Source organism: Hyla sarda, chromosome 2 (assembly GCF_029499605.1).
Source record: "Hyla sarda isolate aHylSar1 chromosome 2, aHylSar1.hap1, whole genome shotgun sequence".
Classification (NCBI taxonomy): Eukaryota; Metazoa; Chordata; class Amphibia; order Anura; family Hylidae; genus Hyla; species Hyla sarda.
Window position 1 is genome coordinate 218,215,094 of NC_079190.1, and position 15,602 is coordinate 218,230,695.

Sequence of the window (15,602 nt, forward strand, 5' to 3'; positions counted from 1 at the left end):
AAGTGAAGTTGCCATATGCTGCCATCCTTTCACATATTTGTCGTCCTTCACCTATTTTCCCAATTCAAACCATCCTACATGCATGCATGTCTGATGTGGCTAAATATTTAAACTACCTTAAGAGAACAATGGAGGTTGAATTGTCAGTAGAGTATCCCAGAGGATGCCTTTATGTAAAGGCACTTCTTAATAAATAGACATGGAAGACATTCAACCTTTATTTACTCTTAACCCCTTAACGACCATGGACGTTCGCGCACCAGGACATACATTTATGTCCTGTTTATGACTGCGAGCATCGGAGCGGTGCTCGCGCCATACATGGCAGGTTCCGGCAAGGTCCCTTCACCTGCCTCAGGGGACCCGCCGGTAATGGCCGACATCCATGATCGCACAGATGTCCACCATTAACCCCTTATATGCATCTGCGGCAATGCACATTTTAAGATAGATGATCAGATCGCAAGCAGCGCTGCCACGGTGATCCGGTCATCTGTAATGGTTGACAGAGGTCCCCTCACCTGCCTAAGTCTGTGTCCCAGCGCCTCCTGCTCTGATCTGAGATTGAGCAGACCAGAGCAGAAGATAGCCGATAATACTGATCAGTGTTATGTCCTATGCATAGCACTGAACAGCATTAGCAATTAAATGATTGCTATAGATAGTTTCCTATGGGGACATGAAAAGTGTAAAAAGAATCTCTTCCCCCAATTAAAATGAAAATTGTCAGTGTTTCCCATTTTACCCCCAAAAAGCATATAAAATGTTTTTTTTCATAAACATATTTTGTATCACCGCGTGCGTAAAAGTCCAAATAACCAAAATATAATGGTAATGATCCCGTACGGTGAACAGTGTGAACGTAAAAAAAAAAAAAAGTCCAAAAATGCAGCTTTTTTGTCACATTTTATTCTCAAAAAAATTATCTAAAAGTTTTATATATGCAAATGGGGTATCGATAAAAAGTACAGATGATAGTGCAAAAAATTAGCCCTCATACCACCATATATACGGAAAAATGAAAAAGTTATAGTTGGTCAAAATAGAGCAATTTTACTGGTACAAAAATATAGTATATAGCCATGGGTATCATTTTAATCGTATAGACCCAAAGAATACAAAACACATGTCATTTTTACTGTAAATTACACGGTACAGTGTGTAAACGAAATCTTCAAAATGTGCAAAACTGTGGTTTTGACTTAAATTTCCTCCCTAAAAAAATATTTTTTGGGGTTTGCCGTACATTTTATGGTAAAATGAGAGGTTTCTTTACAAAGTACAATTGGTCACGCAAAAAACAAGCCCTTTTATGGGTCTGTAGATGGAAATATAAAAGAGTTATGGATTTTAGAAGGCGAAAAGGAAAAAACTAAAATGCAAAAATAAAATTGGCCTGGTCCTTAAAGGGGTACTCCGGTGAAAAACTTTTTTTTATTTAAATCAACTGGTGCCAGAAAGTTAAACAGATTTGTAAATTACTTCTATTAAAAAATCTTAATCCTTCCAGTAGTTATTAGCTGCTGAATACTACAGCGGAAATTCTTTTCTTTTTGAAACACAGAGCTGTCTGCTGACATCATGAGCACAGTGCTCTCTGCTGACATCTCTGTCTATTTTAGGAACTGTCCAGAACAGCATATGTTTGCTATGGGGATTTCCTTTTACTCTGGACAATTCCTAAAATGGACAGAGATGTCGGCAGAGAGCACTGTGCTCGTGATGTCAGCAGACAGCTCTGTGTTTCAAACGAAAAAGAATTTCCACTGTAGTATTCAGCAGCTAATAAGTACAGGAAGGATTAATATTTTTTAATAGAAGTAATTTACAAATCTGTTTAACTTTCTGACACCAGTTGATTGGAAAAAAAAAAAGTTTTTCACCGGAGTACCCCTTTAACCCCTTAACGACTGAGCCCTTTTTCACCTTAAGGACTCGGCCATTTTTTGCAAATCTGACCACTGTCACTTTAAACATTAATAACTCTGGAATGCTTTTAGTTATCATTCTGATTCCGAGACTTTTTTTTCGTGACATATTCTACTTTAACTTAGTGGTAAAAAATTTTGGTAACGTGCATCCTTTCTTGGTGAAAAATCCCAAAATTTGATGAAAAATTTGAAAATTTTGCATTTTTCTAACTTTGAAGCTCTCTGCTTGTAAGGAAAATGGATATTCCAAATAATTTTTTTTTTATTCACATATACAATATGTCTACTTTATGTTTGCATCATAAAATTGATGAGTTTTTACTTTTGGAAGACACCAGAGGGCTTCAAAGTTCCGCAGCAATTTTCCAATTTTTCACAAAATTTTGAAACTCTCTTTTTTTCAGGGACCAGTTCAGGTTTGAAGTGGATTTGAAGGGTCTTAATATTAGAAATACCCCTTAAAGACACCATTATAAAAACTGCACCCCCGAAAGTATTCAAAATGACATTTAGTAAGTGTTTTAACCCTTTACGGGTTTCACAGGAATAGCAGCAAAGTGAAGGAGAAAATTCACAATCTTTATTTTTTACACTCGCATGTTCTTGTAGACCCAATTTTTGAATTTTTGCAAGGGGTAAAAAGGATTTTTACTTGTATTTGAAACCCAATTTCTCTCGAGTAAGCACATACCTCATATGTCTATGTTAATTGTTCGGCGGGCGCAGTAGAGGGCTCAGAAGGGAAGGAGCGTCAAATGGTTTTTGGGGGGCATGTCACCTTTAGGAAGCCCCTATGGTGCCAGAACAGCAAAAAAAAACACATGGCATACCATTTTGGAAACTAGACCCCTCGGGGAACGTAACAAGGGGTAATGTGAACCTTAATACCCCACAGGTGATTCACGACTTTTGCATATGTAAAAAAAAAAAAAAAATTTACCTAAAATGCTTGGTTTCCCTAAAGTTTTACATTTTTAAAAAGGGTAATAGCAGAAAATACCCCCCAAAATTTGAAGCCCAATTTCTCCCGATTCAGAAAACACCCCATATGGGGGTGAAAAGTGCTCTGCTGGCGCACTACAGGTCTCAGAAGAGAAGGAGTCACATTTGGCTTTTTTGAAGGAAATTTTGCTCTGGGGGCATGCCGCATTTAGGAAGCCCCTATGGTGCCAGGACAGCAAAAGAAAAAACACATGGCATACCATTTTGGAAACTAGACCCCTCGGGGAACGTAACAAGGGGTAAAGTGAACCTTAATACCCTACAGGTGTTTCACGACTTTTGCATATGTAAAAAAAAAATAAAAAATGTACCTAAAATGCTTGGTTTCCCAAAAAATTTACATTTATACAAAGGGTTAAAGCAGAAAATACCCCCCAAAATTTGAAGCCCAATTTCTCCCGATTCAGAAAACACCCCATATGGTGGTGAAAAGTGCTCTGTTGGCTCACTACAGGTCTCAGAAGAGAAGGAGTCACATTTGGCTTTTTGAAAGCAAATTTTGCTCTGGGGGCATGCCGCATTTAGGAAGCCCCTATGGTGCCAGGACCGCAAAAAAAACCCACATGGCATACCATTTTGGAAACTAGAGCCCTCGGGCAATGTAACAAGGGGTTAAGTGAACCTTAATACCCCACAGGCGTTTCACGACTATTGCATATGTAAAAAAAAATCAAAAATTTTACCTAAAATGCTTCTTTTCCCAAAAACTTTAAATTTTTAAAAAGGGTAAAAGCAGAAAATACCCCCCAAAATTTGAAGCCCAATTTCTCTCGATTCAGAAAACACCCCATATGGTGGTGAAAAGTGCTCTGTTGGCGCACTACAGGTCTCAGAAGAGAAGGAGTCACATTTGGCTTTTTGAAAGCAAATTTTGCTCTGGGGGCATGCCGCATTTAGGAAGCCACTATGGTGCCAGGACCGCAAAAAAAAACCACATGGCATACCATTTTGGAAACTAGAGCCCTCGGGGAATGTAACAAGGGGTTAAGTGAACCTTAATACCCCACAGGCGTTTCACGACTATTGCATATGTAAAAAAAAAAAAAAATTTTTACCTAAAATGCTTCTTTTCCCAAAAACTTTACATTTTTAAAAAGGGTAAAAGCAGAAAATACCCCCCAAAATTTGTAACACAATTTCTCCCGAGGAGGAGACAGGGCTCCAAAGTGACAGGGCTCCAAAGTGAGAGCGCCATGCGCATTTGAGGCCTAAATTAGGGATTGCATAGGGGTGGACATAGGGGTATTCTACGCCAGTGATTCCCAAACAGGGTGCCTCCAGCTGTTGTAAAACTCCCAGCATGCCTGGACAGTCAACGGCTGTCCGACAATACTGGGAGTTGTTGTTTTGCAACAGCTGGAGGCTCCGTTTTGGAAACCGTGGCGTACCAGACGTTTTTCATTTTTATTGGGGAGGGGAGGGGGGCTGTGTAAGGGTATGTGTATATGTAGTGTTTTTTACTTTTTATTTTATTTTTTGTGGTAGTGTAGTGTAGTGTTTTTAGGGTACAGTCGCACGGGCGGGGGTTCACAGTAGTTTCTCGCTGGCAGTTTGAGCTGTTGCAGAAAATTTGCTGCAGGTCAAACTTGCAGCCCGATACTTACTGTAAGCCTCTGCCCATGTGAGTGTACCCTGTACATTCACATTGGGGGGGACATCCAGCTGTTGCAAAACTACAACTCCCAGCATGCGCTGATAGACTGTACATGCTGAGAGTTTTAGTTTTGCAACAGCTGTAGGCACACTGGTTATGTATCACTGAGTTTGTGACCTTACTCAGTGTTTCAAAACCAGTATGCCTCCAGCTGTTGCAAAACTACAACTCCCAGCATGTACGGTGCATGGTGTAAGGTGACTGCTGGGAGTTGTAGTTTGCAACAGCTGGAGGCACACCGGTCGTGAAACACTGAGTTAGGTAAAAAAAAAAAACTCTAAGTTTCACAACCAGTGTGCCTTCAGCTGTTGCAAAACTACAACTCTCAGCAGTCACCGACAGCCAACGGGCATGCTGGGAGTTGTAGTTATGCAACCAGCAGATGCACCACTACAACTCCCAGCATGCACTTTAGCTGTTTGTGCAAGCTGGGAGTTGTAGTTATACAACAGCTGAAGGTACACTTTTCCATAGAAAAAATGTGCCTCCAGCTGTTGCAAAACCATAAGTCCCAGCATGCCCATAAGGGAATGCTGGGAGTTGTGGTGGTCTGCCTCCTGCTGTTGCATAACTACAGCTCCCAGCATGCCCTTTTTGCATGCTGGGAGCTGTTGCTAAGCAACAGCAGGAGGCTGTAACTCACCTCCTGCTGCTGCTCCATCGCAGGAAAGTCCCTCGCCGCCGTCGCTCCTGGGGCCCCGATCCCAACATGGACGCCGGGGATCGGGGTCCCCAGCACCCGGGGTCGTCTACCCGCTCACGCCCTCCGGAAGAGGGGCGAAGCGGGTGTGGGAGTGACACCCGCAGCAGGCGCCCTGATTGGTCGGCCGGTAATCCGGCCGACGAATCAGGGCGATCGTGAGGTGGCACCAGTGCCACCTCACCCCTGCAGGCTCCGGCTGTTCAGGGCCGTCAGAGACGGCCCCGAACAGCCAGTAATTCCGGGTCACCGGGTCACTGGAGACCCGATTGACCCGGAATCGCCGCAGATCGCTGGATTGAATTGTCCAGCGATCTGCGGCCATCGCCGACATGGGGGGGCATAATGACCCCCCTGGGCGATATGCCGGGATGCCTGCTGAACGATTTCAGCAGGCATCCGGCTCTGGTCCCCAACCGGCTAGCGGTGGGGACCGGAATTCCCACGGGCGTATGGATACGCCCTGCGTCCTTAACCCCTTAAGGACCCAGCCATTTTACACCTTAGGACCCAGCCATTTTTTGCACATCTGACCACTGTCACTTTAAACATTAATAACTTTGGAATGCTTTTAGTTATCATTCTGATTCCAAGATTGTTTTTTCGTGACATATTCTACTTTAACTTAGTGGTAAAAATTTTTGGTAACTTGCATCCTTTCTTGGTGAAAAATCCCAAAATTTGATGAAAAATTTGAAAATTTTGCATTTTTCTAACTTTGAAGCTCTCTGCTTGTAATGAAAATGGATATTCCAAATATTATTTTATTTTATTCACATATACAATATGTCTACTTTATGTTTGCATCATAAAATTGACGAGTTTTTACTTTTGGAAGACACCAGAGGGCTTCAAAGTTCAGCAGCAATTTTCCAATTTTTCACAAAATTTCCAAAATCACAATTTTTCAGGGACCAGTTCAGGTTTGAAGTGGATTTGAAGGGTCTTCATCTTAGAAATACCCCACAAATGACCCCATTATAAAAACTGCACCCCCCAAAATATTCAAAATGACATTCAGACAGCATTTTAACCCTTTACGTGTTTCACAGGAATAGCAGCAAAGTAGACCCAATTTTTGAATTTTTACAAGGGGTAAAAGGAGAAAATGTATACTTCTATTTGTAGCCCAATTTCTCTCGACTAAGCACATACCTCATATGTCTATGTAAAGTGTTCGGCGGGCGCAGTAGAGGGCTCAGAAGGGAAGGAGCGACAAGGTGATTTTGGAGCGTACATTTTTCTGAAATGGTTTTTGGGGGGCATGTTGCATTTAGGAAGCCCCTATGGTGCCAGAAAAGCAAAAAAAAAACACATGGCACACCATTTTGGAAACTAGACCCCTTGAGGAACGTAACAAGGAATAAAGTGAGCCCTTAATTCCCCACAAGTGTTTCACGACTTTTGCATATGTAAAAAAAATTTAAAAAAATTTCTATAAAATGTGTGCTTCCCCCCAAATTTCAAATTTTTGCAAGGGTTAATAGCAGAAAATAGCCCCCAAAATTTGTAACCCCATCTCTTCTGAGTATGGAGGTACCCCATAAGTTGACATGAAATGCACTATGGGCGAACTACAATGCTCAGAAGAGAAGGAGTCATATTTGGCTTTTTGAGAGCAAATTTTGGTCGTGGGCATGTCGCATTTAGGAAGCCCCTATGGTGCCAGGACAACAAAAAATACCCACATGCCATACCATTTTGGAAACTAGACCCCTTGAGGAACGTAACAAGGATTAAAGTGAGCCTTAATACCCCACAGGGGTTTCACAACTTTTGCATACGTAAAAAAAAATTAAAAATTTTCACTAAAATGTGTGTTTCCCCCCCAAATTTCACATTTTTGCAAGGGTTAATAGCAGAAAATACCCCCCAAATTTGTAACCCCATCTCTTCCGAGTATGGAGGTACCCCATAAGTTGACCTGAAGCGCACTACGGGCGAACTACAATGCTCAGAAGAGAAGGAGTCATATTTGGCTTTTTGAGAGCAAATTTTGCTCGGGGGGCATGTCGCATTTAGGAAGCCCCTATGGTGCCAGGACAGCAAAATAACACCCACATGGCATACCATTTTGGAAACTAGACCCCTTGAGAAACGTAACAAGGGGTACAGTGAGCATTTACCCCCCACTGGTGTCTGTCAGATATTTGGAACAGTGGGGTGTACAAAATTTTTTATTTGCGCAGCCCACTGTTCCAAAGATCTGTCAGACACCAGTGGGGTGTAAATTCTCACTGCACCCCTCATTACATTCCATGAGGGGTGTAGTTTCCGAAATGGGGTCACGTGTTTTTTTTTTTTTTTTGCGTTTGTCAAAACCGCTGTAACAATCAGCCACCCCTGTGCAAATCACCTCAAATGTACATGGTGCACTCTCCCTTCTGAACCTTGTTGTGTGCCCCCAGAGCACTTTGCGCCCACATATGGGGTATCTCCGTAGTCGGGAGAAATTGCATTACTAATTGTGGGGGGCTTTTTTCCCTTTTACCTCTTGTCAAAATGAAAAGTATAGGACAACACCAGCATGTTAGTGTAAAAAATTCATTTTTTTACACTAACATGCTGGTGTAGACCACAATTTCACCTTTTCATAAGGGGTGAAAGGAGAAAAAGCCCCCCAAAATTTGTAAGGCAATTTCTCCCGAGTACGGCGATACCCCATATGTGACCCTAAACTGTTGCTTTGAAATACGACAGGGCTCCAAAGTGAGAGCGCCATGCGCATTTGAGGCCTGAATTAGGGATTTGCATTGGGGGTTACAGCGATTTTCCCGCTGCGAGTTTGAGCTGCCGCGCAAAATTAGCTTCATCGCAAACTGCAGCCTGATACTCACTGTAAGCCCCCTGCCCATGTGAATGTACCCTGTACATTCACAAGGGGGGGACCTCCAGCTGTTGCAAAACTACAACTCCCAGCATGCACAGTCTATCAGTGCATGCTGGTAGTTATAGTTTTGCAACAGCTGGAGGCACACGGGTTGGGAAACACTGAGTTAGGAAACAGACAATGTTTCCCAACCAGTGTGCCTCCTGTTGTTGCAAAACCACAACTCCCAAACATTCTCAGGCATGCTGGGAGTAGTAGTTCGGCAACATCTTTAGAGACAGATGTTGCCAAACTACAACTCCCAGCATGCTTGGAGTTGTAGTTTGCAACATCTGGAGGACTACAGTTTGCAGACCACTAATACAGTGGTTCCCAATCTGTGCCCTTCCAGATGTTGCAAAACTACAACTCCCAGTATGCCAAAACTGTCCAGGCATGCTGGGAGTTGTAGTTCTGCAACATCTGAAGGGCCAGATGTTACAGAACTACAACTCCCAGCATGCCTGGACAGTAAGGGCATGCTGAGGATGTGTAGTTTTGCAACATCTGGAAGGGCACAGTGGTCTCCAAACTGTGGACCTCCAGATGTTGCAAAACTGCAACTCCCAGCATGCCCAGATGCCAAGGGCTGTCTGGGCATGCTGGGAGTTGTAGTATATAGGGTCCCAATACAGCAATGCATGTCGCTTTACGGCGACATGCATTGCTGTAAAGGGCCCGACCGCGGCTGAAGATCTACTCACCTGTCGCCGCCACCGCCATCTTCCACGCCGGGATCCGGGTCTTCAGGGATGAGGTAAGTACCGGGGCCGGTCCCCAGCACTCCCCCGCCGCATTCTCCGGTCTTCCTCCCGTCCTCTCCGGACTTCAAGGGGCCGGGCAGGACGGGAGGAAGTAACCGCCCCCCCTCCTGCGATTGGTCGGTTAACTAACCGACAGATCGCAGGGAATAGGAGGAGGTTGCAGGTTTGCCACCTCGCTCCTAGTCTTCAGCATGGTCCTGGTTGTCTGTGACAGCCGGGATCATGCGAAATTACCGGGCGGTCGGGTCCCAGAGACCCGATCAGCCTGGTATCGCCACAGATCGCAAGGGCGATTTCCCTTGCGATTTGTGGCGATCGCCGACATGGGGGGCATACATGGCCCCCCTCGGCGTTTGCCCTGGATCCCTGCTGAAGGATTTCAGCAGGGATCCGCTTCCGATCTCTGCCGGGTGAGCGGCGGAGACCAGGAAAAGACATGACGTATGCATACGTCATGGGTCCTTAAGACCCAGGGTGTGAAGACATATGCATACGTCATGGGTCCTGAAGAGGTTAAGGACTCGGAATGCAGGGCATATCCATCGAGGTTAAGGACCAGGCCATTTTACAACTTAAGGACCAGCGTTTTTTGCAAATCTGACCACTGTCACTTTAAACATTAATAACTCTGGAATGCTTTTAGTTATCATTCTGATTCCGAGATTGTTTTTTCGTGACATATTCTACTTTAACTTAGTGGTAAAATTTTATGGTAACTTGCATCCTTTCTTGGTGAAAAATTGCCAAATTTGATGAAAAAAATGAAAATTTTGCATTTTTCTAACTTTGAAGCTCTCTGCTTGTAAGGAAAATGGATATTCAAAATAAAAAAAATTTTGGTTCACATATACAATATGTTTACTTTATGTTTGCATCATAAAATGTATGAGTTTTTACTTTTTGAAGACACCAGAGGGCTTCAAAGTTCAGCAGCAATTTTCAAAAATTTTCAAACTCACTATTTTTCAGGGACCAGTTAAGTTTTGAAGTGGCTTTGAAGGGTCTTCATATTAGAAATACCCCATAAAAGACCCCATTATAAAAACTACACCCCCCAAAGTATTCAAAATGACATTCAGTAAGTGTATTAGCCCTATAGGTGTTTCACAGGAATAGCAGCAAAGTGAAGGAGAAAATTCAAAATCTTCATTTTTTACACTCGCATGTTCTTGTAGACCCAATTTTTGCAAGGGGTAAAAAGGAGGGTAAATCGGCCGACGAATCAGGGCGATCGTGAGGTGGCACCAGTGCCACCTCACCCCTGCTGGCTATGGCTGTTCGGGGCCGTCTCTGATGGCCCTGATCAGCCAGTAATTCCGGGTCACCGGGTAACTGGAGACCCGATTGACCCGGAATCGCCGCAGATCGCTGGACTGAATTGTCCAGCGATCTGCGGCCATCGCCGACATGGGGGGGCATAATGACCCCCCTGGGCGATATGCCGCGATGCCTGCTGAACGATTTCGGCGGGGCTAGCGGCGGGGGGCTGGGAATGGACAGGACGTACTCCTACGTCCTCGGTCCTTAAGGACTCGGAAACGGGGGCGTAGGAGTACGTCCATTGCTTGTAAGGAAAATGGATATTCCCAATAATTTTTTAAAATTCATATTTCCAATATGTCTACTTTATGTTTGCATCATCAAATTGACGTGTTTTTACTTTTGGAAGACACCAGAGGGCTTCAAAGTTCAGCAGCAATTTTCCAATTTTTCACAAAATTTTCAAACTCACTATTTTTCAGGGACCAGTTCAGGTTTGAAGTGGATTTGAAGGGTCTTCATATTAGAAATATCCCACAAATGACCCCATTATAAAAACTGCACCCCCCCCCCCCCAAAAAAGTATTCAAAATGACATTCAGTCAGCATTTTAACCCTTTAGGTATTTCACAGGAATAGCAGCAAAGTGAAGGAGAAAATTCACAATCTTCATTATTTACACTCGCATGTTCTTGTAAACCCAATTTTTGAATTTTTACAAGGGGTAAAAGGAGAAATGTATACTTATATTTGTAGACCAATTTCTCTCGAGTAAGCACATACCTCATATGTCTATGTAAAGTGTTCGGCGGGCGCAGTAGAGGGCTCAGAAGCGAAGGAGAGACAAGGGGATTTTGGAGAGTATGTTTTGGGGGGCATGTTGCATTTAGGAAGCCCCTATGGTGCCAGAACAGCAAAAAAAAACACATGCCATACCATTTTGGAAACTAGACCCCTTGAGGAACGTAACAAGGAATTAAGTGAGCCTTAATACCCCACAGGTGTTTCACAACTTTTGCATATGTAAAAAAAACATTTTTCACTAAAATTTGTTTCCCCCCCAAATTTCACATATTTGCAAGGGTTAATAGCAGAAAAGACTCCCCAAAATTTGTAACCCCATCTCTTCTGAGTATGGAGGTACCCCATTAGTTGACCTGAAGCGCACTGAGGGCGAACTACAATGCTCAGAAGAGAAGGAGTCATATTTGGCTTTTTGAGAGCAAATTTTGCTCGGGGGGCATGTCGCATTTAGTAAGCTCCTTTGGTGCCAGGACAGCAAAAAAAAAAAAAAAAAAAAATACACATGGCATACCATTTTGGAAACTAGACCCCTTGAGGAACGTAACAAGGAATAAAGTGAGCCTTAATACCCCACAGGGGTTTCACGACTTTTGCATATGTAAAAAAAAAATGTATTTATTTTTCACTAAAATGTGTGTTTTCCCCCCAAATTTCACATTTTTGCAAGGGTTAATAGCAGAAAAGACCCCCCAAAATTTGTAACCCCATCTCTTCTGAGTATGGAGGTACCCCATAAGTTGACCTAAAGCGCACTGTGGGCAAACTACAATGCTCAGTAGAGAAGGAGTCATATTTGGCTTTTTGAGAGCAAATTTTGCTCGGGGGCATGTCGCATATAGGAAGCCCCTATGGTGCCAGGACAGCAAAAAAAAAAACACATGGCATACCATTTTGGAAACTAGACCCCTTGAGGAACGTAACAAGGAATAAAGTGAGCCTTAATACCCCACAGGGGTTTCACGACTTTTGCATATGTAAAAAAAAAAAATAATTTCACTAAAATGTGTGTTTCCCCCCAAATTTCACATTTTTACAAGGGTTAATAGCAGAAAAGACCCCCCACAATTTGTAAATACATTTCTTTGGAGTAAGGACATACCTTATTTTTTGATGATTTTGGCTTGGCGGGTGCACAGCAGATCTTGCTTGAGTGGGAGCGCAGTCAGGGACCTTGAGCTTGATATGGAGCCAGGATGTGGGACCCCCCCTCAAGGAGCGTTAATGGGGTGAGCACTGAGCCCTAAAATAGGGGAACACTATGGGGGACAATGGGCCGTAACTGGGGTAGACAGGTGGGGTACAGAGGCCCGTAATATGGGGTACAGTGGGCCAGAAAATTATAAAACATAATAAAATAGGATATGTTCCCAGAATGATGACCCAGAGCATAGCCAAAACTAAAAAAAATATGCCCACCCCAAACCCTATGCTCTGAATCATCATTCTGGGAATGTGATGTGTGTGGCCGTCCCTAACCTGTTGCCTCAAATGCACACCCGCTCAGGTGGAGAGAGAGCGCTGCGCATTTGAGGCAACATAAAAAAAGTCCCCGATGATAGTGACTCAGTGACCTATGACCCATTTTTGAAAAAACACCCCCAGAGGTCTTTTCAGTTTTTTTTTTTTCCAGGTTTTTTTTTTGGCAATTTAGTGATTTATGGGGGTTAAATTTTGGAATGTACTCTGGACTTCGTACATTGGTCAAATTATGGAAAATTATACTGAAAAGGGAAAATTTAGGGCTCCATGGAAGTGTGATACTCCCTGAAGCAGCCTATGCAGAGGCCCGGATTATCCGAATCCCCTTCCTGAAACACACTCTGCATCTTTTCTGGGATCGCCCCTTCTTTCCACTGTGGGGGACCTCACCTGGAAAGTGTTGGCCTGGGATGATCCTGGCATTACTCTAGGTATCCCACTCTCCCAGAAAGGCTTACGACACCCAATATCTACTAGAGGTGATTTTTTTCATTTTTAAATCATCAATTTGTAATAAATTGTGTTATTTATTGGTTATATAATTATTATTATTATTATGATAGTGTACGCTAGCACTACCATCTTTCTATGGATTCTCTAGTTAGTTAGTCACCCTAATGTTTTAGTTTAACAGCTTTAATAACAGCCATTGTTTATTTATTTTATATATATTTTTCAGATTTTTTTTCTTCAGCCATGTACACTAAGAGTTTATTTCTTCTTCCCTCATGCTGCATTTTTATTTCTTTTACTCATTCCTGCAGCCTCAGTCAGACCCATCTGTGTCACATAAAGGGGCTACCTAGTGATAGTTTAGATTCAAATACAGATTGTTCTGATTTATTGTTTTAAACTTGCATGATACTACATATTGTTCACACAGAGCACCTGAGCTGGGCTGGTTTACTGAGGGTGCATGCACACCACATTTTCACTCTACGGGTACCGGATCCGGCAGGAGGAGGGGAAAATCGTGCGCTCCCGTACCCCAGCCGGACCGACGCCCTAATCCATTGACTTTAATGAGCCGACCAGAGTCACCGTTTTACTCCAGTCGGCTCATTTTTTACCCGTATCCGGTTTTCTGACCGGACCTCAAAACGGCTCATTAAAGTCAATGGATTAGGGCGTCGGTCCGGCTGGGGTACGGGAGCGCATGGTTTTCCCCTCCCCCCGCTGGATCCGCACCCGTAGAGTGAAAACGTGGTGTGCAATTCACATAGGGGGAGATTTATCAAAACCTGTGCAAAGGCAAAGTTGCCCAGTTGCCCATAGCAACCAATCAGATCACTTCTTTCATTTTGCAGAGGCCTTGTTAAAAATGAAAGAAGCAAGCTGATTGGTTGCTATGGGCAACTGGTCAACTTTTCCCTTGGACAGGTTTTGATAAATCTTCCCCATAGAGATCATGAGCAAATTGTGCAGGTCTGTTTATGTATGTGTGCATGCAAGCAAGAGTGTATTTGTGTGTGTGTGTGTGTGTGTATATATATATATATATATATATATATATATATATATATATATATATACGCATGTGGCAGGAGTTTGTGCTTTAGGGTGCACACCCTAATGCAATAGGCTGCGCACGCCTATTCCTAAGCACCTGAATTCTATGGTAATGCTTTTATTGTAATGTGAGGTAAAATAACTGATATAACGTTAGGGGGAGAGGTGATAGGAATCCTTTACTGATAAGGACATCGTGGCAATAGTTGGCTCTCCTAACATGGAATTTAAATGAAATGTTCTCTTTGATTAAACCAATATATAGAGGTCAGCTGGAGGGGCCTAGAGACTCAGAGGGGGAGATTTATCAAAATCTGTGCAGCCTGAGTGGTGGAGTTGCCCATAGCAACCAATCAAATAGCGTCTTTCATTTTTCAAAAGGCCTCTAAAAGATAACGAGGGAGATTTATCAAAACCTGTGCAGAGGAAAAGTTGCCCAGTTGCCCATAGCAACCATTCAGCTTATTTCATTTTCAACAAGGCCTCTGCAAAATGAGAAAAAAAAAAAGCAATCTGATTGGTTGCTATTGGCAACTGGTCAACATTTCCTTTGCACAGATTTTGATAAATCTCCCCAAAAATCTCTAAAGGATGAAAGATGATACTCTTCCTGTACATAGGTTTTGATAAATATCCCCTGTGTGTCTAGAAGTTCAGCACTGAGGCCATTGAAATGATTGTGTTAGTTACATGAATCTGGTGTTAATAGTGAGAAATGTATAGAAAAACATGTAGTGTCCTACCTTTGCCGTCCATCAGATGAATGTTGCTGGATCCTAGGAGTTTGTTAAAAGGGAATAGAAAACAGAGCTATTTGTTTCCAAAACCAGCACCATACCTGTCCTCGTGTTGTATGTAGTATTACAAGTTTTCTCCTTTCACTTTTGAAGAACTGAGCAGCTATATCACACACAACATTAGGACAGAGGTGGTGCAGTTTTCAGAAAAAATCAGCTCTGATTTTCTCATCCTGGATTACCCCTTTCAACTTCTCTTTGCTTAATGTTTTCTTTATCCCGTCCTAGGCATTTTGAAGGTATGCTAAGAACCAATCTTTTTGGTTTGTTGGTTGTATTTGGCTGCTCCTGGCCATCCTCCCTCTGATCCTTGAAATGTCTTGTCTTCTTTGCTGCCTGATTATAAGAAAGGCAAAGATATAGATGATCCCCTGTGATGTCACATGTGTGATGTCACCAACCTTGTCTCACAGTTCTATAAGCAAAGGAGGAAATGTAAACACACACACACACACACACACACACACACACACACACACACACACACATATATATATATATATATATATACATATATTTCACTATTTCTAAGATAAAGGGTGATTTTTGCATTTTTCCCCTATTTTCTTCTACACAACACTTCTATTCTGCCTGCCTTAATCTATATACATAAAATCTATATATATATATAAAACTCAACGTGTGTGTGTATGTATGTGTGTATGTTCCAGCATCACGTCCAAACGGCTAAAGATATTAACATGAAACTTGGCACACATGTTACTTATATGTCAACAACAAACTTAGGAAAGGTAATTTAATCCTTACTCACCCCCATTTGCCAGGGGCGGGGTTTATGTGGTTTATGTTTAAAGTCCCATACAAGTCAATGG

The 15,602-nt window shown here is 42.7% G+C and overlaps 1 protein-coding gene across 4 annotated transcripts in view; it reads right to left on the bottom strand.

Moving 5' to 3' along the window:
• The window catches only part of DHX33 (DEAH-box helicase 33), a 78,715-nt gene extending 63,632 nt beyond the window's left edge, over positions 1 to 15,083 (bottom strand). For 2 of the 4 annotated variants that reach the window (XM_056556383.1, XM_056556386.1), the window contains exons 1-2: positions 14,716 to 15,083; positions 12,084 to 12,224 (exon numbers count right to left, since the gene is read on the bottom strand). Coding sequence is in view for 1 of the 4 variants with exons in the window: in XM_056556382.1 (XP_056412357.1) it covers positions 14,716 to 14,728 (13 nt within the window). In the remaining 3 variants the exon portion in view is untranslated. Of the gene's footprint in view, positions 1 to 12,083; positions 12,241 to 14,715 lie in introns of all 4 variants that reach the window. The other 2 variants (XM_056556385.1, XM_056556382.1) reach the window with 2 other exon arrangements.
• Positions 15,084 to 15,602: the final 519 nt, after the last annotated feature.